Source organism: Carcharodon carcharias, chromosome 7, assembly GCF_017639515.1.
Source record: "Carcharodon carcharias isolate sCarCar2 chromosome 7, sCarCar2.pri, whole genome shotgun sequence".
NCBI lineage: Eukaryota > Metazoa > Chordata > Chondrichthyes > Lamniformes > Lamnidae > Carcharodon > Carcharodon carcharias.
Genome location: NC_054473.1, coordinates 24,055,366 through 24,080,216, shown reverse-complemented (window position 1 = coordinate 24,080,216; position 24,851 = coordinate 24,055,366). Strand labels below are relative to the sequence as shown.

The 24,851-nt window shown below is 45.4% G+C and overlaps 1 protein-coding gene across 1 annotated transcript in view; it reads left to right on the top strand.

Moving 5' to 3' along the window:
* The window catches only part of klhdc8b (kelch domain containing 8B), a 129,999-nt gene that overhangs the window by 26,980 nt on the left and 78,168 nt on the right, over positions 1–24,851 (top strand). Inside the window, exons 3-4 of the mRNA XM_041191980.1 lie at positions 21,113–21,277; positions 24,155–24,379. Of these exons, the coding sequence (XP_041047914.1) occupies positions 21,113–21,277; positions 24,155–24,379 (390 nt within the window). The remainder of the gene's footprint in view (positions 1–21,112; positions 21,278–24,154; positions 24,380–24,851) is intronic.

Here is a 24,851-nt window from a genome sequence, read left to right as displayed (position 1 = left end):
GGCGTTATTTTCACCTGCGTCACGCATGCTATTTGAAGCATGCACCAGCGCAGATACCTGCACCTTGGGCATTAGAGTGGTGGCTAGTATCTCAGTGCACATTGGTGAGGGCACTTCACAGTCGCTTGAAGTGCAGGCAGAGACAGAGAGTGCCCAGGACGCCGGCAGTCGGAGGAGTGCTGGAGACCAGGGTGATGAGCTGGTGCCAGTGAGAGGGGAGCACCAAGATATGGCATTCACAAATGTAAGTTAAAGGCACCATGAGCACAAGAGGGACAGATCACAGGTGATCTTATGTTCATTTCTGTTTACTTTATCTATACTGGTCTGGGAATGAAGACAAGTAGTTTATGTAAATAGTTTGAAATTGTCAAAATGAGATAAATTTTGTTTTTGTCATCATGGCCTGTGTACACTTCACCTTTTTATTTTATTGGTACAGGGTACGCCAGTGTGTAATGCTGGATGCAAGTGGCTCTGAACTTTATTGCGCATGCAGTGAGTGTTCTTTGTGTTCAAAGGAAAGGATCCTTTCGGACATCCGGGATGGAGAAGGCAGTCCTGGCATGCATTTGAATCTGATCTTTGGTAGCCTAACTGAAGGAGCAATGGATAAAGGTGTCCCTGGTGTCCCTGCCTCCCTGGAGGTTTCCAAGGTCTGGCTCTATGCCCTCAGCATTCTCCTCACTGTGCTCATCTTCAGACTCACAACTAGACCATCATCTGTAGCCTTTGCAGCTGTGTCAAGATCCCCTTCCTCCAGTGGTTCCCGCCATGCCAGCGCTAGATTGTGGAGATAGCAGCATGCAACCACGATCAGTGACACCCGCTCTGGGGGGTATTGTAGTGCTCCCCCTGAATGGTCTAGGCATTGGAAGTGCATCTTGAAAAGACCTATGGTCCTCTCAGCCACCACCCTTGTGGAGGCATGACTTGTATTGTAACACTTCGTTGCCTCTGTTCATGGGTGGCAGAGAGGCATCATCAGCCACCTCTTCAACAGATAGCCCTTGTTATTCAGCAGCCATCCAGCCAGTTGGGCTGGAGCACTGAAGAGCCCCGGCACCTGGGAGTGTATCAGGATGTGCGCATCATGGGAGCTGCCAGGGTACCTTGTGCAGACTTACAGAATCTGCCTCCTGTGGTCACAAATTATCTGCATGTTCATGGAGTGGAATCCTTTCTTGTTGACGAAGGCAACCAGTTGACTCACTGGCACCTTGATGGCCACATGTCTGCAGCTGATGGCACCCTGGACATGGGGGAATCCAGCAATCACTACAAAGCCTCTGGCTCGCTCAGCCTGTCTAGCCTCGTTCGTACTGTAAAGAATAAAGGCCAGTACCCGCCTTAACAGAGCTTCTGTCACCAGCTTGACACAACTGTGGACAGCTGATTGGGAGACTCCACAAAGAGCTCCCACTGACCCCTGGAAGGCATAGAAGTTGAGAACCACTGTGACCTGCAGAGCCACTGGCATGGGGTGTCCACCCACACAGTCAGAGTTGATCTCAGGACCAATCACCTGGCAAATGGAGGTTACTGTCTCCCTTGAGAGGCGGAGCCTCCTTCAGCATTGCAACTCGGTAGCTGTATTGCCACCTATAAATCTTGGCAACAAGATAATGGTGTCTTCTGTTGGCTGGTCACTTGCCCATTTTGCCCATGCAACGAGCAGAAAATCACATGGGCAAGGTAAAATCACAGCTAATTGGACTGTTTAGGGTCTTAAGTGGCCTGTTAATTAACGGCGGGCACTGCGCTGGCACCTGCACATGCCCGGCAAGTGAAATATCACGCAAGTACGTGATGACGTTGGGACACACCTATTTTAAACTCGCTATTTTACTCCTGTTCGGGTTGGGCGCGTACCCGTGCATGGGACAAGAAATTCTGCCCAGCGCAGAAGGAGGCCATTTAGCCCATTGTGTCTGTGCCAGCTCTCTGGAAGAGCAACTTACCTAGTCCCATTCCCTTACCTTTTCCAAAATCCATTATTCAATTCTCTTTTGAAGGCCATTCTCATGACTATACTGTCCCCTAGCACTCCAAATTCCTTTTTACTCCCACCACTTGAAAGGCTTTCAGCTTCAATGGTGCTGTGGTCACTTTACTCACCCATCCTGCAGACATGTAGACCGGCAGCAAGAACCTCATACAAAAACAAAACAGTGGATGCTGAAAATCTGAAATAATAACTGGAAATGCTGGAACTATCCATATTCAAATATCCATAGGTCTAGCAGCATCCGGCAAAAGGGAAACCAAGTTAATGGTCTGCATTTAATCAGCTCCTCCAGGGTGGCCTGCAGGCCGAGTGATACCAGCATCAGCTAGCCGCCCAGCACAGAGGGCAGGATCTTACCACTGGCAACAGGCCCCCTGCTGAGGCTGAAGCCTGTGGTGGCCTCCTGGTGGTTCCCCCTCCATGATGACGGCCTGCAGCCGTGGCCACGGTTTATTTAACCTTTCCTTGAAGCGTTCAGAGGTATTGAGGTTTCCTTGTGATCTCCTACCTGCAGCAGCAATGCCCAGCTCTCCCAGTGGGGCAGCCGGCTGCCAGAGCCTTGGCACTCCCAAAGGTCCTCTGCCTGCCCATCATCTTTAATTGGACGGGATTCCAGGAAGTGGGCTTTTAATTGGCTGCCTCTAGTAATATTGTGCAGGCAGGCGGCCCTCATAGCCCCTTGGGATTGGGACCCTCGTTTACAAACTAAGGCAATAAGATCCCGCCCTGTGTTTCAGTTCTGTGACCTCCGAAGTTCTGACAAAGAACCACAGACTTGAAATGTTGACTCTGTTTCCCTGTCCACAGATGCTGCCAGACTTGTTGAGTATAACCAGCATTTTTGGAATTTATTATGGCAAGAATCTCATTCCTGTTATTAATTGTATAGATAGGTGGTGAGCATTAACTGGGGATTCACTGGTGCTTCTGTAGAAGGGAACAGACTGAAACAGTGGCTGTTGGATGAGGAGGTGTATATCTGTAAATAAACGCTTATAAAAGTGTGTAAAGATTGGTTCCAGCTCTATCTTTCACCATCTGGCTTCTAGGAATATAACACCTGTAGGGTAAGGGCTGAAGCTTCTCTAGTGCTATACCTCGAGTGCCCTTACATGCCAGTCTCAGCAGTCACAGTTCCCGTTCCTGACAACTAACCAGACTTGTACCACTTCCTAACCAAAGGGGTACGACTGCCTCCTGAATCAAAGTACCCAGGTAATTGTCCCTTTCTTTGACGGCCCACAATGTCTCCCAGAAGGAAAAACAGTTCAGACCAATACTCTTATTTCCCAGTTGTTACTGGTGTTCTGTTTTAAGGTATACAAGACCAGTCCGGATCAGTATTCTTAGTTCTCATTTTTTTACTGCTTTTTTCCTTCTGGGCTGCACCTCGTTCTCCAGCTCAGCAACTTTGAGCTGAAGTTCCTCACAATGCACACACTCAGTTCAGATACGCCTGCCCAGGATCACAATGCTCTCCGCAAACTCCCACATGCTACTGATGCAGCACACCACTATGTAAACCCTATAGAACCTTGTTTAATTTATTTAATTAATTAGTCTACATAGTAAACTCAGCCTAGAACTTTTTGTCTCTTTAACATCTAATTACTTGATCTAGTTAAGGTTATAGGTAGATTAAATTAAATATTTACCTGTAACATGAGGGACTATTGGTATTGGAGGTAAGCAGCAGCACCTCCTTCCCTCTCTGCACCGAATTCCCACTTGCACCAAATTCCCAACTTTTACACTCCATGATGCAACTAGAGAACTCTGTTGCCCGCCACCCTGGGCATCAGCGGATGCTGTTTACCTTTTTTTTGTTACCTACAAAAGTGGCAGGAAGAGGTGATGCAAATTTACAGAGGTTTAGCCCAGGTTGGAATGTACTTGGACTCAAGAGGCTGCATCATTCTCAGGAAATTGATCCTAGGAAATTCCCAGTGCCTATCTTCCAGGGTGGTATGTAAATCTTCAGGATATGCTGTAATATATGTATATTGTATACGAATATACATGTAGGTGTGTAAATGCACTTGTGCCTATTGAGACATAGAACTGGTAAAATCTTCACTTTATAAATATTTACACACAGCTTGGGGCGTTGCATGATTATGCAATTTTTGATAAGTATTTTAAGAAATGTTACTTTAGTAGTGCTGTTACCATTGACGTGCATCTTTCTGGATGTTTGAATCAACATCCTTGCTGTAGTAATTATCGTTACTTAGGGTTACCCCCAGGTGGCCATATCTAGCCTTTCAGAAAATTGTTTCCCTCCTTAAGGTATTAAATGTTTTATAGGTTACAGAGAAATGACTTGATTAAGGGGTCATGCAGCATTTGGTATTCTTCCGAACCCTTGTAATGGCAACTAGCCCTTTTGTATTTCATTATCCTGTTAGAAATTTCAGAGCTTTAATGAAGCCATCTGTTGCTCAATCGATTTGCCCACTGTGCTCTTTGTCAGACACAGAGTGGAGCATTAAATTATATCAGAGATGCTACAGTGACAATGTCAGGGGTGGGAGTCAGAGGGCATTGGTAGAAACAGCTCGAAGGTTATGTCCATAAAATATTTTAATCTGAGCAACCATGTAAGTGTGAAACAAAGAGCTGCTGAGGCAAAATACTGAAATCTAAAATAGAATAAAACAATCTAAATACTCAGAAACAATATTTCCTGTTGTAAAATTATTGCCTTTTTATGACATTAATTACTGAAATGATAAATAACATTTGCAAAATAACACTGAATGAGCTTTAACTAATGACATAGATGTGGAATTAGCAGGGATGTGAACCAGAATAGTGTAGAAAAGAGACATGGAATTGCTGTTGGAACTAGTTCTTGAAGATTCAGTCGTGTACACCGTGCGCTTTTTCTGACGTAAGGGTTATTTTAACCCTACCCACCTGGTGGAAACCAGGCTTGAGGCCGTCAAAGTTGCTCAGGTTAGTTTCAGAGCATGAGAACCCGCTGGATAATGCAGCACACTGGCTCTCAACTGGTGCAATATCAGACAACTTGGAGTATGACTGCCGTCACATGGATAGATCCCTGGTTGAGGATTGACCGTGGAGAGTGGGGGATCCCGGGACATGAGTGGCTCACATTATTCTCATGGATCTGGGAGGAGAACCCCCACAAAAATAGTTTTAAACTTACCTTCATTGGGACCTCTTCCACTTGACCACCCCAAGTTTCAGTGAAGGGAGTGTCGGCAGTGCACAACCCGCCCATTAGGCCCTCTAAATTGCATCTGGATCTGATATAAATATTATCCTGATTGTATAGATTAATGAGGCTCCCACCTTATTAATATGGGGGTTTGCATCACCCAACAACAATAACAATTATATTTATTTATATAGTGTCTTTAACATAACGGAATGTCCCAAGGCACTTCACAGGAAAATTATGAAACGAAGTATGTCACCAAGCCATATAAGGTCAGGTAGCTAAAAGCTTGATCAAAGAAGTTTTGATTGGTGTCTAAAAGGAGGAAAGTGAGGCACAGAGGTAGAGAGGTTTAGCGAGGGAATTCCAGAGTTTAGGACCTAGGAAACTGAAGGCACAGCTGAGGCAGGGATGGAGGCACAGAGGTTATGGACACAACAAATCTTCGTTTTTAGGATCATTGAGAGCAATTTAACTGAATTCACTGATGGGAAATGCACGGGATCAGGTTGAATGCTGATTTTATATTCCACCCAACTGAGGCAACGTTAACCTATCTGCCAGTCGGGAACTTGATGGGATTGGGCTCAATTGGGTGTTACACCTAGCCTGATTTTACCCTTCATTGAACTGAACAATAATAATGGACGGGATGTGAAATCAGCACTCAACCTGAACCTGTGGGTTTCCATTTGGTGAGTAAGGTTAAAATTCCTACTTTTCTTTCAGGGTCAATACTAGCCAATCAATACTCAAGCTTCCTATGTGTTTGGCAATTTTATTTCAGTCGAACAGATAATGTGAAAACTTAAGCGTGCAACAACATTGCACGTTCTTGAAGGGTTAATGGTTTTCATTCAATAAGTGTTATCTTGTGTGGGAGGGACTTCACAAACACAGCTGCAGGGTTAAGGGACAGCTTATTTGTTTATTTAAATGCGACAATTGTGTCATCAGGTTGTCAAGGTGTCTCCAGGGAAACAGGAAATTTGCAGAGGACAGTGAATATACGATAATTAAAACTGAGATTCTAGTCTTCCTTGGAGAGGTGCTGTGCCCTTTGTATGGGAGGAAAAGGAGATTGTGTTGAATCACAGGACAACAATTGTGTTACACAGGTTGAATCTGCTTTTAAAAATTTACAGTAAGATCAGAGGCCGAGAGAATGTTAGCGCTTCCTATTCAGTAAAACGTTATAGGCAATGGTAGAATGTTGGTTGCAGAGAAATGATTAACCATGAATTAACAATGATCTGAAAATAAGGGATTCATAAAGCTAACTCACCAATTCAATATTTCTGTTGTGAAAGATAATTGAAAATCTATCCTGTACAATATGTGATCATTCCTGAACCTGTCATAAATACTAATTAGTCATGGAGTAACGAGTCATTTTATTCTAATATAGAATATATACAAACATATGGGGCAGGATTTTACATCCCGTGGGTGGGCACGTGCCCGATCCGATTGGGCGTAAAATAGCCCGTGATGATGTCGGCTGAGCATCGGATGGCGGGTACGCACAAGAGTTGGCAGCACGACAGTTAAGAGGCCCATTGAGGCCATTAAAGTGTTAATTAACGGCCAGTTTTCACTGCCCGTCCAAACTTACAGTTGGCGGACCAGCGAATTGGCCAGGCAGTCCATGTGCAGGATGAGGTTTCCAACATTAATTTAAAAAAATGTTTTGTCATGATTTTTATTATGTTTCTGCTCACGTGAGTGAGTCCTATGTGAGGACATTTTTTGCACATTTTCAAAATTTATTTTTGATTTTAAAATTCTTCAGCTCCCGGAGGCAGCTCCCTGTCATCAGGAAGCTTTCAATGCACACTCCCCCACCCTGCACGTGCACAGACTTTAGCACTTGCCCTCCTCCCGCTCCCACCCTGCAGCGCTGAGCCTCTCCCCGCCCGATGACCCAAAAATCCTGCCCAGGGAATTCGCGGCCTGGAAAAGATCAAATATTCATTAAGCCTGCCCTGTACTCATGATGGCTGGAACACCAGGGGCTGTATTTTACAGCCCCCCCACCACTGGGTGTGTTTTCAGTGGGGCGGCAGGGGGAGTTCGATGGAAAAGTATGACAGCTGGCAAGACCACCCCTGAAATGCCCCCCATAACATGCTCAGAGGGCGGGCACCAAAATTGGCAGCCCACCCACCATTTTTAGATAAATAATTGAGGGTCAGTTGAGCATAACAGGCCAATTGACCCAGATAATATGCTGCCTACACCATAATACATTTGACATGAGCAGGTGGGTGGGATGGGGCAGGGTTTTTGATGCACAAGTGCTTAAACGGTGAGAAAGAAGAGGGATACATCCTATAAGAGGTCCTCTGTGCACATTGGGGGCACCACCCCACCCCCCCAAAATTTTACCCCCCATTTTGTTTCTTCCTGCCTGGCCTCCTAAACAAGTCTCCCCATTCTCTCACCTCCATCCATAGGCTGCCCAATCCTTCCCCGCCCAAAAATGCCCAACTTACCTGGCTCTAGCATCCATCTTCTCTTCTTCCTGAGCCTGTTTGCAGCCTGGCAGCACCCACTTGCTGGCGCTGTCAGGGCTGATTGGGCGGCAGCTCTCAAGGGCAAGACTTCCTTCCACTGAGGAGCAGAAGTCCTACTATCACCATGTTTAGCTTGCCCGCAGCACATTTGGCCACGGAGCGGGTTTCTTTCAGGTGCATTGGCTGCCAACGACTTTCCTTCCAGGGTCCACCCCATAAAATCCAGCCACATAACAAGACACCTCACCTCTACTACTACCACCCTTCCCCCCCAATTCTACAGCCATGCAATTACCTCAGATTGGAAAAAAATAGAGTAAAACTCGGGGCCAAATGCATTCTAAACTGTATATTTTCTGACACTACCCCTCCATGAAATTCAGTGGTATTAACATCACTGAATTCCACACCATCCACATCCTGGGGGAAATCATGGACCAGAAACTTAACTGGACTAGTCACATAAATACTGTGGCTACAAAAACAGGCCAGAGGCTGTGGATTTTTGTGAGCGATTCTCCTCCTGACTCTCCAAAACCTTTCCACAGCCTATAAGGCACAAGTCAGAAGGGTAATGGGATGTTCTCCACTTGTATGGATGAGTACAGCTCCTACAACACTGAAGAAACTTGGCACCATCCAGGACAAAGTAGCCTGCTGCTTAACACCCCATCCACGATCTTAAGCATTCATTCCCTCGACCATCTGTGGCAGCAGTGCGTACTATTTGCAGGATGTACATAGCAACTTGCCAAGGCAACTTTCACAACACCTTCCAAACCTTGCGACCTCTATTGCCCAGCAGAACAAAGGCAACTGGCACATGGGAACACCATCGCATGTAAGTTCCCCACCTAGGCACAGACCATCTTGATGTGGAATAGATCACTATGTCTTCATTGTCAGTAGGGCAAAATTATGGAACTCCCTCCCTAACCCCTTAATTGTGGGCGTACCTACACCACGTGGACTGCAGGTGTTCAAGAAGGTATCTCACCACTATCTTCTCAAGGGCGATCAGGATGGCCAATAACTGCTGGCTCTGTACATCCATGAACTAATAAAAAAAGTACCTTTTGGTTCAGTGGAGGACTTCAATCATTAAAAGGGAGCATATTCTGCTCACTGAGGTGGCAACTGCAGTTGAAAGATCTTGCTCTGAGGTGATTTAGTCTTGTTACTTCATATTACTTTAGCACTTGGTTTGTGAAGGACTGTCATTATTCTTTAACTTGTCAGTGTGCACCATTTTTCACCAGACCTTATTTAGCCTTTTTGAAATGTGCAGCTGTCTGACTATGTTTTCAAGAACACAAGAATACAGGGAATAGGAGCAGGAGTAAACCATATGGCCCATCGAGCCTGCTCTGCCATTCAATACAATCATGGCTGATCTTGGACTTTAATTCCATGTTGCTGCTCACTCCCTGTATCCCCTAATTCCTTGAGAGACCAAAAATCTGTCTATCCCAGCCTTAAATATATTCAATGATGGAGCATCTATAACCCTCAGGGGTAGAGAATTCCAAAGACTCACAACCCTTTGAGGCAGTCATTTCTCCTCATCTCAGTCCTAAACGATCAGCCCCTTATCCTGAGACTGTGCTCCCATGTTTGAGATTCCCCGACCAGCGGAAACAATCTCTGGCGCCCACCCCATCAAGCCCCTTCAGAACTTCTCAGGGGCAGAATTTTCAGATTGGTGTGCGGGGGCAGGCCCGACACACTGATGCGTAAAATGACACGCGATGATGTCGAGCATGCGCCGTGGCCACCACGATATTTTGGAAGGCGGGTGCTATGAGTTCCGAGGCGCACCCGCCATTAATTAACGGGCCAGTTCAGGCACTTGAGGCAGCGATTGAGAATGATTTTTTGCAGCCCAAGTGATTTTCAGGGCATCGCACAGGCACAACGGGCAGGCGGGTAGGCCACACTTTTAAAAACCTCACCCATGGGTGGGATAAGAGTGGTGGGTGGGCTTGCTAATGCGCGAAGTTATATCTTTAGTCTTTAACTTACTGCTACTTGCTTGTGTGAACAGGACAACTTTAATTCTCTTCAGAGCTGCTTTGACAGAAAGAACAGGCTTCACTTCACGAAATTGGAGGAATCATAACACTTGGGGTCTTGCAGATATCAGACAGCCTTCCCTTACCCTGGAAATGGGGATTGTGCTCTCCACTGGAGGCACTTCCTCTGAGGAGGAAGGGAGGGCCCAGAAGGGAGAGGAGGCCAGGAGTCCGTATTCAGCCTCCAGGGGAGCAACCTGTGGGAGGACAGGCGCAGACACAAGGGCCGCAGGGCCAACAGGCAGCCAAGGCAGAAGGGGCTGCAGAAGACGCCACTATCCTGCTGCCAGGGTTTACAGGCGGCGATGCAGCTACTTCAATATGTCTGAGGTGCAGTGCCGAAGGAGGCTCAAGGGAGTCAGTCACCTCCATCTGTCAGATGATTGGCCCTGAGATCAGTTCTGACAGTGTGAGTGGACACCCCATGCCAGTGGCGCTGAAGGTCACAGCTGCCCTCAACTTCTCTGCCTCTGGCTCTTTCCAGGGGTCGGTGGGTGATCTTTTTGGAGTCTCCCAATCAGCTGTCCACACTTGTGTCAAGCTGGTGACAGAAGCTCTGTTCAGGTGTGCATTGACTTTCATTCACTACCCCGCACGAATGAGGCCAGCCAGACAGAGCGAGCCAGAGGCTTCGCAGCCATTGCTGGCTTCCCACGCGTCCAGGCTGTAATCAACTGCACACATGTGGCCATCATGGCCCAGCGGGTGAGCCGGTGCCTTTGTCAACAGGAAGGGCTTCCACTCCATGAACGTTCAGATAGTGTGTGATCACAGGATGCTGATTCTACAAGTCTGTGCAAGGTACCCAGGCAGCTCCCATGACGCCTACATCCTCAGACACTCCCACGTGCCGGGGCTCTTCAGTGCTCCAGCCCAGTTGGATGGATGGCTGCTGGGTGACAAGGGCTATCCCCTCAGAAGGTGGCTCATGACCTCTCTCCACCATCCAAGAACAGAAGCTGAGGAGCGCTACAATAGGAGCCACAGCACCACAAGGGTTGTGTTGGAGAGAGCCATCAGTCTTCTCAAGATGTGCTTCTGATGCCTGGACCATACAGGGGGCGCACTCCAGTACCCCTCAGATCATGTGTCACTGATAGCAGTTACATGCTACACTCTCCACAAACTGGCACTGGAAAGGGAGGCGCAGTGGAGGAAGAAGATGTAGATGCAGATGTTCTGGCTGCAGACAATGAGTCCAGCAGTAGGTCCAAGGATGAGCATGCACACGAGAAAGCTGAGGGGATACATGCCGACCCAGGCAACCTCCAGAGAGGCAGGGACACCAGGGAGGCTTTGATCCAATGCTCCTTCAGTTAGCCTACCAAAGATGAATCACCACCACATGCCAGGGCTGCAGGCTCCATACTCGATACCTGAGAGCAACATTTGCTTGGTCAGGAACACTAACTATGTGCCTTTTCAATAAAGCTCAATGACAAACAAGTTACTCATAACATCATGGGTTCCCGTACACATTCAGAACTAACAAAGCACCCAGAGGCTTGTTGAAAACCAAAATATTTAATGATTAACAACTTGCATACAGAAATCAAAGTCCATTAAAAGGTGTTGAACAGCACACCTACTTAAAAACAACTTAAATGTGGGGCAAAAGAAAACCACTAATGATAAGCCTGTGTTGTTCCTAAGGTGATTTACGCTTACGCTCGTGGGTGCTACGTCTAGGTGCTCTGACACCAGCATTGGAGACAGCCTGCTCACTCTGCTGTCCTGCTGGCCTTGATGACCTTGGTGGGCGTCCTCTGGCCAATGGAACCTGTGCTGGCGCCGACTGGGAGGGAGTGGCCAGTGTCATGGCTGACATCACCCCAGTCGCTGCAGCTTCATCAGATGCCATGGTCACTGGCAGAGGGCCAGAGGAGCTGCAGCCATGATCCAGAGCACCCTGAGAGGAGCCCGCAGAGATGATAGGCAGCTCGTGCGCAAACGTCAGGTCACTTTGGACCTCCCTGCTGATCATTGATGGAGGGGCACCTAGCTGGGAAACTCGGTACCCAATCCATCTCTCACACTGACACTGACCACCTGAGGTCAATGACACTGTGAGGGCTTTCAGGTCCGAGCGCATCCCCAGGAAACCCTGATTGTTCTCCTGGAGGAGCCTCTCCATGAGAGTCACCACTCTCTCCATGGAGGAGGCAGTGCACTCAGCCATGAGGGTCATTGCATTGCTCACGCTTTGCATGGACTCCTCCATCATGGAGACCCTGGCACCCATTCCCTCATGTATCTCCACCAGATCCTCCTGCACACTCTGCTGGACCCTGCTGCCTCAGGGACGACTCCAGAGTCACATCATCAGTCACCAACTGAGCATGTTCCAGGTCCCCAGCTATCCTCTGACTGCCGGCACCCTGGGCACTCTCTATCTCCACCTGCACCTCAAGCGAGTGTGAAGTGCCCTCACCTGTACACCGAGATACTAGCCAATGACCTTATCCCCACCGAGGTGCTGGTATCTGCGCTGGTGCCTACCTGGCTGAGAGGGTGTGACGCTGGTGCGTTTATATCTTCTGGCCCCTCTGCCTTCTGAGTGTGAGCATGCTCCAGAGAGGCTGAAAGGAAGAACAAGGACATTTGATTAGTAGAAGTCTTTACACTGTTAGTGTGCATGCCTGGCACCCGGATCAGGATGCGTTCCTCCTTCCATTTTCAATGGACAACCCATGTTGGATACTGAAAACAATATACAGTCAACAGTGGAATGTTTGCACTGAAAGACTTTGTAACCTCAGTGTATGACACTCTTACCTCCCAGTGGCACCCCAACCTCACTGCAGCTGGTTGACCTGGGCTCATGGTGCCTCTCCAGCTCCGGTGCCTCCTGCTCATATCTGGTCATAATGAGAAGGTGGGGCTGCCCTCTGTCAGTCCGGAGCCGCTCTGCATTATTGTGTCCTGTCTTCTCCTGAAAGGAGAGAGGAGCATTGATTAGGTCACCCTGTACCTGCATTGCCATTGCAGCCTTGCCACCCCCACCTGAGTGGCAACCTAACTGCTGTCCAATGTGACCCATGCCAACACGGTACTCACCCTTCCCGATCGCAAGAGGTCATTAAGCCGCTTGTGGCACTGCACCCAGGTGCATCTCACCACATCATGGGAGCTGACCCGTTCTGCCACCTCCTCCCAGGCACATTTTGTTATCAGGGTGGGGGGGACCTCCTCCTCGAATCCCTTGGCACAAGGATGTCACGGTGTGCTGCCACCCCCTCGAGGAGACAGCAAGGTACTCATCCAAAAACCTTGGGGCCAATTGCCCCGCCAACCTGCCCTCCCACCTGGCCTGCTCTCCGAGGATGCTATCCGACATCAGTGGGCCAGCTGCCTGCAGCATTTTTGAAAAGGCTGCTGGGTCACCATTGGACCTGGCAGTCATTGGCCTCCTGCCTCCACCCGCTCCTTCTCGCTGACCTTGGGAGTTGCGATTTACACTGGGTGGGCCTTAAAATGGCAGCTTAAAATGGAGGTGCAGAGCCAATCGCAGATGGTGATTGGCTCCGCACCCGTCCACTCCCGCCCAGCCCACCCGCCATGGGTAAAATCCCGGCCTAGGTTTCAGTGAGATTGTCTCTCATTCTTCTAAACTCCAGAGAATCTAAGCCCAATTCACTCAGCCTCTCATCATAGGACAACCCTCTCATCCCAGGGACCAATTTAGTGAACCTTTGCTGTATCCTCCAATGCAATCTTATCCTTTCTTAAATGTGGAGACCAAAACTGCACGCAGTATTTCAGATGTGGTCTCAGCAAAACCCTGTACAATTGCAGCAAGACTTCTTTCTTCTTGTACCTCAATCCCCTTGCAATAAAGGCCAACATACTATTTGCCTTCCTAATTGCTTGCTGTACCTGCATGCTAACTTTCTACATTCCTTGTATGAGTACACCCAAGTCTCTCTGAATATTAAAACATACAATTTCACACCATTTAACAAGGCATTCTGCTTTGCTATTCTTATCCTATTCTATTCTGTGAGAATTTTGTTGTCTTTTTACTTTTGCTTCTCTCAATACTTAGCTTCTGAGAGCAAACCGTTGAAACAATTAACATTCTCAACCTTTTATTCCTTAGGTTAATTCTAATGTCGTCCTTGTCCTTTTTTGCTCCAATCACTTTATTCTTTCAAGTGAGAACAAGTGTCTAGTCTTCCTTCCTACCTTGCAGCAAACTTAAGATAAAAAAAGCATCCATTTTTTGGAGCTAAGAGTGCCCTTAGGAATCCAAAATGGCAGTGCATGCAAATGCTGTGTCGTTAAATGCTTTAACGTTCATGCATTGAACAGCTGCCAGAAGTATCTGCAGAGAGGCTAGATCATGACATCCATCAGTGTGCAACATTTATTTGTTACCAGCAATGCCATTTTGGTGCTCAATGCTACAGCCAATCCTACCTCATTATATCACATAGCTAACCACATTAAGCAGCATGAAGGACCACCCCATGCCCCCCTCTAGAACCAATGCTATTTAAAGGCAGCAACAGCTGCCTTTGTTGTTTGTTGTTGGTTGATTTCTTCTGGCTATTGGTATAATTCTGCATGTTTATGGTGTTTTCCATAGCTGTTTCAATTATCAGAATTCTGGAGGAAGCGGTATGGTGAAGGACTTTTGCTGACTTCACTGCTTCTGTACAAGTTGTTTCTGGATGTGGGTACACTAGTAGGCTTTCCCCTTGGAATAAAGCATGACTGTGAGAATGACCACCGGCCATGCAAAACAAGACAAGCTGCTGGAACAGGGAGGTGGAGGAATGGGAGAAGAGTTCTCAGTAGAAGGCAATTTCTGCCCAGGGTGTTCAGGGAGCAATTCTATGAACTGAACCTCAGTGACAACCAATGTTTAAGACATCACTTCACTAAGGAGGTCGGCAGTGAAATCTACCAATATTATAGCCACAACTCCAACTTTTGTGAAGGACAAGGACCACATTGTCAGTGGTTGTGAAGGTAACCATGACTATGAACTTTAATGTGTGTGGTTCCTCCTGAGCTGATGCTGGAGATATTAGTAGCATCTTGCAGTTTGTAGCCCACTGATGCACAAGGGAGGTTAGTGAGCACTCTAATTAAAGAGAAATAATTTAATTTCATTCCTTCTTGACAGGGGCATGCAATAAAGCTTGAGCATGTGTTTGCAAGGCTTTCAGGCTTCCTCGTGATGCAGGGTGTCGTTGCAGGCATTGCATGTCAATTCAGCTATGTACCAGAACCAAGAGGGTTTCATCTCCCTCAACATGTAGCTGGTGTGGGACAATAGGCAGCCCATCATGCTGGTAACCTGGCCTTCATTCTGTGACAGCCTGCTGTCCCAGCTACATTTCAGCCACCACAGCAAAGCAGTAAGTGGCTACTAAGTGACATGGGCTATCCACTGACTGTGTGACTCATGACTCTGGTTTGCAATCCATGCACCCATGTGCAGCATACATACAATGAGAGCAATGCGGCCACAAGAAATGTGACAGCAGACCATTAGCATGCTGAAGGAATGGTTGGGCAGCCTAGACTACCCCGGTGGAACCCTGTGGTGCTCAGCTGAGTGGGTCTCAAGATTAGTGATGGCATACTGCATGCTGCACACAACTGATGTATGTTAGCATAGATACTGTTGTGTTACTGGACTAGTAATCCTGTAAACTAGACTAATGATCCAGAGACATGAGTCCAAATCCCACTAAGGCACTGGGGAATTTAAATTCAATTAAATAAATCTGGACCAAAATGCTAGTATCAATAAAGTGATCATGAAAAGACTGAATTGTTACAAAAATCCATCTGGGGGTTCTGTCATTTAAGGAAGGAAACCTGCCATCTTTATCTGGTCTGGTTTATATGTGACTCCAGACGAGGAAAATGTGGTTGACTCTTAACTGCCCTCTGAAATGGCCTAGCAATTGCCACACTGTTATATTCAGGAAGGCAGATCACCATCACCTTCTCAAGGATATTTGGGGATGGACAATAAATGCTGGCCTTGTGAACACCCCACAAATCCTGTGAATAAATAAAAAAACACATCATCTGCAGCTTGTATATCAGAAGTGATAGTAGGATGAGGGGCTGCAGGATGTGAGAAAGAGGATTAGATATGAGAAAGCTGTCACTTCCAATAGATTCTGCCCTGTTGCTGGCCACAACCTCAGAAATGGCTCTCTGATAAAGGCCAGCACAATCTCCGTTATGCGAAAATAAATCAAAATACTGCAGATGCTGGAAATCTAGAACAAAAACAAAAATACCTGGAAAAGCTCAGCAGGTCAGACACCGTCTGCGGAGAGGAACATAGTTAACATTTCGAGTCCGTATGACCCTTCATCAGAACTAAGGAAGTAGAGAAATGAGGTGAAATATAAACTGTTTGGGCGGGTGTGGTGGGACAGGTTATCACTACCGTCAACACCCCTTTGTCCTTTTGTCTAAGGCATCTTTGGTAATCTCTTCTTTGCCTCCACCTATCACTGGCCCCCTATTGAGCTCTACCTGTCCCACCCCCCTCTACCAGCTTATATTTCACCCCATTTCTCTGTTTCCTTAGTTCTGATGAAGAGTCATACGGACTCAAAACGTCAACTGTGCTTCTCTCCGCAGATGCTGTCAGACCTGCTGAGTTTTTCCAGGTATTTTTGTTTTTGCCCTATATGCAAGCCTATCTGTCCCCCTCCGGCTAGCTCCTGCTGCTTCCAGTTCTGAACCACCTTCTCCTGCAAGGGAGAGGAAAGTGTGTCATTGAGTGTTGTGCAATATTTTTGGGTGATGTGGCTGTCGTGGTTGAATAGCTGTTAGTTGCGGGTGTGAGGCTTGCAATGTGTGTGAGAATGAAGTGAAACATATGAATGTTAGGTATGAATGGTTGATGGAGATTGTTAGTAGGTGAGTTATAGGAATGTGCCACAGTGCGTCCAGATTCTTAAGGCTGCGCTCGTGGTATTGACCATCATGGCTGCGTACTGCCACTGCCTGTTTATTGTGTGTGCCCTAGTATTAAATAGTGCTAGCAAATTAAGATTTTGGGGCTCCTGTAGTGCTTTCAACTAATCAACAGTGCAGATAGTGCTGGTTGTATGCAGAAATCAAATTAATGAGCAGACACTACAAAGATGCCATGCTGCCTGCATTATATTTAATAGGCATGGGTTAATTGCACAGCACAATCCGCCCCTTTATTTCTCCTGCATGTTCCAAAGTTTTTCAAAGAATAATTCCTCATTATCACCAAATATACAATCCTTCCACATTTTGGCTTTGTTATGATTGTATTCCTGATTGGTTCCTATTTCTATGGCACTATCTGATCCCTAGTTTGCCCAAATATGAATGTAATGGTGGGTTTCCTTATTCAAACCCCTTACAGCACTGGAAGTAGATATTTATAATCCACTGGCCTGTTGGCAATTGGTGAAAAATATAGATTAAAAATAGCCACAATTCCCTGGGCAAGTAAAGATGAAGATACACATTAAAGAATCTGTTATATAACAAAGCTAAATGAACTGAATTTCTGATTGAAGCAAAGTGATGTGTTTGTCACTTGCATTGCATGTGAGTAATTTTGACTTAGGGTGCATTGTAAAGCAGGCAGTATTTAATCAGTCACCTATTATATAACCTTTCTGATTTTCATTTTCCTGACTTCAAAATTATCCCCAGTGTGCCATTTGTTCAATGAAACATGCTCTCGGAAATAAGGGACGATTTCCTCCATGACCTAGATTTGGCAATATTTTTTCTAAATGGATTTATGATTTGTGACAGCTCACAACAGAAGAACCCTTTCCCCATGATGGTCAAAAGTAAGAGATGCTGTGGCAGGAAATTCTCACTGCTTAGTTAGTTTTAAATGGGTTAACATCATCATTAAAATATTGGGCAGAGGAACATCCAATGAATGTTTGAAGGGTTTGCTTTCTGATATTGCCAACAACAATCTCTCGACACATGGGATGATGGATTTTCTTTTCCAAAGTGATTTACCTTGGCTTTATATTGAGGAAATTTGCACATATTGATTATTCAATCACTTGACCACTTCAGATTTCTGTCTGCTGAAACCCCACTTGGTTCACCTTGATGCAAGAGAATGTGACTTTCCTGTGTTTACAGAAACTCTGAATGGACATAACTTCCTGTCCAAAATTTTAGATGCAACAGGACCTGAAGTTCTTTGCTGCAAAATTTGGTTGCTTGACAGTTGTATTTTTGGCATTTTGGTACTGTTTCGGGTCTAAGTTGGCAGATTTGTGACAGCTCGCAACAGTAGAACTGTTCCCTCAGGATAGCAAAAAGCTGTGGCAGGAAATTCCCACTGCTTAGTGTCAGATACACAAACTCCTGGTGTGCACAGTGCCGGACACCATTTTGGTTGAGTTGTTAGTGCAGGTGCTAGGAGCATGAATTGGAAGTATGCTGAGTAGGCAGGTCATGATTTCACTCAGTGAATTGCTGATATAACTCTACAGCACCATTCCTGATCTCAACATCCCAGCTATCATCCTCTCTTAATCTCACAGAGCTGAATATGCTTTCAGCAGCAGGTTTGACCAGTGCTATTTAAAGAGATTGTCAACTACTTTCATGTTAATTGCTGATTGATTTTTACTGTTTGTAACTGAGTTAGTGCTTGAATGTTTGTACTGTTATTTAAATTAGGTGAAGTTTGCAGGGAGTGGTGTGGCACATGCTGAAGGCCTCTGTCCTGACTTTAAGGGTTCTGCTCAGATCACTCACTCCTGGTCATAAGTGCTGTAGATTCCATTCTCCTTGACCTACAGCATGACAGGGAGATTGAACAGAAGTAACATAGAGGACGACAAGCTCCTGGAAGAGTGAGGACGAGAAAAGGCATATCCACCCAGGATCCTCATGGAGCAATTCTCCTTTTCAGCCTAAGCCTGGAACAGTGTGTGCAACTTCTGTGTTTGTGCTTACTGAAAACTGCCACCTATTGCAGGCAGAGCTACAACCTTATGGCGAGGTGATGATAGCATTACCAGTGGCTGTAAAGGTGACCATAACCTTTGAACTTCTATGTATGTGCTCCTTTCACTCTGGAACAAGGAACAATTTCTAACATGTCCCAGTTTGCCATCCACTGTTATACAAGGTAGGCCATTGATGCTTTCTATGCAAAAAGAGGGGAATATATTGCATCCTTTTCCAGAGAGAAGCAGATGGAGTCCAAACACATGACTTTTCCAGGGTAACGGGCTTTCCCTTAGTGCAGGAAACCATTGACTATACACATGTAGTTTTGCAGGCTCTGCATATAAATTCAGAAATGTACCACATAACAATGGGTTCCACTTCCTCTATGTCCAGCTGGTGGGCAACCAGACATTGTGCTTCCTTCAGGCATTCTGGCAGCAGTCATGATGCCTTCATTCTGTGCCAGTCCACTGTACCATTGGTATTGGGGCCACCACAAGACACCAGAGGGTGGCTACTGGGCAACAAGGGCTTTCCACTGACCAGCTGGTTTATGACGTTGGTGCGATAACCCATGCACACATAGGCAACTTGCACATAATGAGGGCCATGGTGCTACCTGAAATGTCATTGAGCAGACCATTACTGTTCTTAAGCAACACTTCTGCTGCCTACACAGATCTGGAAGAGCCCTGCAATTCTCTCCATCAGGGTGCAAGACATGATTCATTGTGATTTGCTGAATCCTACACAACCTCTCCATCAGGAGGCTACACCCCTGTAACTTGGTATATGGCAAGCAGCTGAGGAGAAGGAGGAAGAGAGGAGACAATGAACATATCCCCTCTCTGGTTGGGCTCTCCATGATCGACACATCTGACTGGGGTACCAGTGAACACAATCCCAATTCCCAATTGAACAACAGTCCTTTTGTTAACCTTCTTTCTGTTACTGGCCATCAGCATCCTCTTGGCCACAATGCTGAAATAAAAATTACCAAAAAACAACCATTCCAAACACGCTTTACCAATTAAACCATCCATACTCCATACAAAAGTCAATTAATCACCCTTCTGCATTCCCTTAGTGCCTGTCTTGTCGGATCCTTTGCCTGTCCTGACGCTCCAATGCAGTGTTAGCCCAGTGGCTGCTATGTGGCTGGTGGAAGGTTACTGACTTTAAATGGGAGAGACCTCCCTGGATGCCCTTGTGTAGCTCTGGCCCTAGAACGCCTAACTTTGGACCTCATCATCTTGTTATGGGCAGCTGCAGTCTGGGATGGCAGGCTGACGAGCTACAGTCGGGACAACAGTGGTGGGAGGATGAATGCTGTCATTCTGAGGGTGGACTGCAAGTTCCTGTCATTGCCTGCATCAGAACGAATCACAGCTCACAATCCCTGCATCTGTTTTCAATGTCTATCCAAATGTTTCCCCTCTATTCCTTGTACTCTATAATGATGTTTTAGTTTGTCCTTACTGTGACCTACTCAGTATTTTCTATATTTTTGAAAACTTCTTTATAGCACCATCACCTGTAACATTGGAAAGAAAAGGTATTCCACAGTTGCATTGTGCTTAATGTGCATAAATAATGGATTGATGACATCAAACTTTAATTTTCATAACATCAATAAAGAGGGACCTATAGAAGAAAGTTGGCAATTTGATCCACATTTTCACCGGGACCTTATCAGTTATTAGATTTCTGCTTGTTTTGCACTGGTTTTACATTCTGGCATATACTAGTAAGATTCTCAGGAAATTTCACTGTAAGTTGCTATCGCCAGATCAGCATAGACCCCAATGTAAATTTTGGCCTGATTTTGGCAATAGCCAAGTCAAGGAATTGCTTAAGTGTGAAATGCTGAGAATTCTCTGAATCAGGTTTGATGCCATGGTTATGATACTCAATACAAATTCAGTGACGCAGAAAGCCAGCTAAGGCTGCAAACATATTGCCTGAGTTCCTACTGCTATGACATGAGCTGCTGAGAAGAATCTCCACTGACGTTTGACCATAAAAATGACACTAATCCAGTAATACAAACAATCGTTATGTGCAATCTGCAAGAGACAAGAGTCAGCATAAATAAGGAATAAGTCCTGAACAAAGACTTGAATTATAGTAATTCAATATGCTGAAGCTACTTTTGATAAATATTATTTTTGCATGCAGACTTGTGAAAAGACTGTTTATAAATACAGATGCATCTGGTACGGGAGGATTTAACCATAAAGATTCCAATCCAAATTTATTGGCTTTAATGCTAAATAGAATGTGTAAGTCATCATAATCATATTGTATCCAATTATAAAGCTATTGGTTTCAGTTATTATTGCATTGTAATGCTCCTAACATGATTATGTGGATTATGTTTCAGATGGCAGGGTGTACGCTTTGGGAGGAATGGGCTCAGATGCTGCTCCACAAGCACTGGTACGTGTGTATGAACCAACCAGGGATCATTGGCAACAACTACCACCGATGCCAACACCACAGTATGCAGCCTCTTCCTTCATCAAGGGCAATAAAATTTATGTCCTAGGTAAATTACCACTTCTGGAAGGTTGCATATTATTTCTTGATGTTGTTACCTTCTTCTGTAACAAGGTTTTTTATAGCTGTATTTTCAGAACTCTGAAATACCGTTGCTTATTTGACAAACTTGTTGTAAGAAGGCATGGAGGGTTGTTAGCATGAGGTGGGAGTGATTCTGGTCCTTGAGGTTGAGAATATAAGAAATAACGGCAGGGGTAGGTGATTTGGCCCCTCAAACCTGCTCCATTATCGAATAAGATCACGGATAACTTTCCATCTCAACTCCTCTTTTGTCCCCTTGATTCTCTTAATCCATTAATCTTTCAATCACAATATACTTTTGAATACATTCTAGAGAATGAGGAAATCTGACCACCAGTGCTGCATGCTATTTTTCTCCCCCTGCCTATGAATGGATCACTGTTGCCAGCCTGATTTCTCTTCTGCGAGATGCTTTAGAGGTGGAGGTTGGGAATTGCACCAGTTAGCAGCCAAAAACAGTCCCCAGGTTTCCTGACCTTTCTAGCTCTAGGCAGAGCCTAAACAGCACATTCAGATTGAGTCATGTCCCGCAGTTAGTTCAGAATCGAGCACTTTTAGTCCTAAGAGTGCTGCAGACTGTAGTCCTTTCAGGCTGTCATATTCAGTTGTTAGGAATCCAATACTAAATTTAAGGAGTGAAAGTGCAGGATATATTGGTACAAGAGCGAAAATGTGAATCAAGGTATCTTTAACATGCTCCAGGAACACATGAGGTGCAATCCTGGCTATAACTTTGGGATCTTGTCCACCTGGTCCTCTCACATTTTCTCCACTGCAATTTATGGCTAATGAGAGGAGCTAATTGGCATGGGACAGGTGCATGCTTGTGCCACATTTGGTGCCTACATCCCCGCTGCTAATCTCTAACAGCTGTGAAGAGAGTTACCCAGACCATCCCGTTTGAGGAGGCTCTATAAAGTCCTGCCTTGTTGATCCCGTTTGAGGGGACCTACATATAAATTTTTAAAGGCATATCTGTCTTCATTGTCTCGAGGTGTTTTCCTATATGGTACTTTCTTCTGAGTGGGGCTTTCTTCTGTGTGGTGTTTGTTACATTTCATTTAACTGAGTACCAATCTACCACCAAGCCCTTTAAGGCCCTGGAAATGAAATCTCCCAAAATAGGAAGCAACTTGCCCCTTCTTCCACACGTCAATGGCCTTGGAACAAGAGGATCTCCCTTATTCAAGACCAGGCAGGGAATCCCAACTAACTTTGAGACCTGGCATATCTGGGATCTGGCATTTTTCTGAGCCATTCTGCTAAACTGCTATCAGAGTACAGTTCTTATTTAGGGATACAGTATAATCCAAAATTAAATGAAAAGGATAATTTTATACAAACATATGAATTTTGAGCAGGAGTAGGTCATTCGGCTCCTCGAGCCTGCTGCACCATTCAATATGATTATGGCTGATCTGATTGTAACCTCAGCTCCACATTCCGTCTACCTCCAAAAACTTTTGTTAGTCAAGAATCTATCTACCTCTGCCTTAAAAATATTAATTGACTCTGCCTCCACCGCTCTCAGAAACTCACAACCCTCTGAAAGAAAAAATCCTTCTCATCTCTGTCTTAATTGGGAGACTTTTTATTTTTAAACTGTGTCCCCTAGTTCCAGTCTCTGTCCCACAAGGAGAAACATCCTTTCAGCATCGACCCTGTCATGTCCCCTCAGGAGCTTATATGTTTCAATAAGATCACCTCTCAATCTTCTAAATTCCAATGGATAGAGGCCCAGCCTGTCTAACCTTTCCTCATAAGATAATCCTCCACCCCAGGTATCAGTTGAATGAATCTTCTCTGAACTGCTTCTAAATGCAGTTATAAACTTTTTTAAGTAAGGAGACCAAAACCATACACAGTACTATAGATTTGGCCTCACCAATGGCCGGTACAACTGTAGCAAAACATCCTTACTTTTATATTCCCTTCCTCTTGTAAAAACAACAACATTCCATTTGCCTTCCTAATCACTTGCTGTACCTGCATACTAACTTTTCCTGATTCATTTTATTGAGTTTTAGAAACTTGAGTCAAAAGCTCTGATGAAACAGCCAAGGGAATTCTGCTCTCTGTTACTTATCAAATGTACCGTACAATCAGAAATCATTCAGGCATATTTGTATCTGGTTAGATCTAAACCTGGTCTATGGTATAACATAAGTGCGTCACGGGATAATATACCTCACGTTCATCACACAACAACAGTATAATTATGTTGGCCCCAGTAGGGATCTTTCATGTGGCATTGCCAATCCACACATCCCCATAAGTAATGTTGGATAAGCTTTAGGAAGATTCTTTGACATGTGGATCCAGAAAGGGGAATTCTCCTTCTACAGCACTCCCACTGGCTGCTACTAATTGGCCACATGGCCCATGTCCATGCCCAACCCCAGCAGTCTGAGGGCACTGCCAACAGTCTGAAATTCACTCATTCAGAAGACAGAGCTGCATGTGACAGGTAAACAGGCAGCTCGCCCAGATCATTTGAATGAAGCCTGAGACCCGCACACACACACACACACACACACACACACACACACACACACACACACACACATTGCAACCCCCATGCCTAAAACTGGGCAGCAACAAATTTCTTCTTGTATATGTACCTTGATATATTCACAAAGGATTACTGATGTCTAAAATGACAATATTTCTTTAAAAGCTAAACACTCACTGGCTAGTCAACAACAGAATATGATTAGTCAATGAGCATTCTCTGCAATAAAATTGCATTGTCGTCCAAATGTAATTTCAGCACAAGCTAACAATCTAGAAAGTGATACAAGTACTGATGAAGTACAGTGATCCAACCCTTTTGTTTTGTTAGGAGGAAGACAGGGCAAACTTCCTGTGACTGCTTTTGAGGCCTTAGACCTGGAGACAAAGAGCTGGACCAAATATCCGAGCATTCCTACCCGTCGTGCGTTTGCTAATTGTGCTATGACCGAAAAATGCTTTTACAGCCTCGGAGGCCTTCAGCAGCCAGGGCCTCAGAACTTCTACTCCAGGCCACACTTTGTCAATACAGTGGAAGTTTTTGACATAGAACAAGGCAAGTTACACATTTCATTTTTTTTCTTTTATTTGATATCAAGTTTTCTGCATTTCTTTCCACTCATCTTTTATTCTTTAGTCTACCTGGACTCCATTGAGCATTGCTGTTAAGAGATAAGAGAGAAGGCCTTCAAGAAAATGGGCTCCTATGTCTGCCAATGCCGTGCTCAACTGGGCACTGGAAAAAGCATTCTGGGCTTGCTCCATTCGGTCACATTTTTTCTTCCTGCTTCTGGTGAAGCATTTGGCTTCCTTTCAGCAGCTCTCCGGCCAGTGGACACAGTGACACAGCTGAAATTGGAAACTCAGATATTGGTCAACGTGCTGGTGATCTTACACAATGAGGTGGGAGAGGTGTAAAGAACACCCGCCTGTAACCATTGTGCAGGTTGCTTAGCGCAAAACAAAATGCTGAAGATGCGCAGGAATTAGTGAAGACAGCAGCTGCAGATTTTTTTCATATCTGTGCG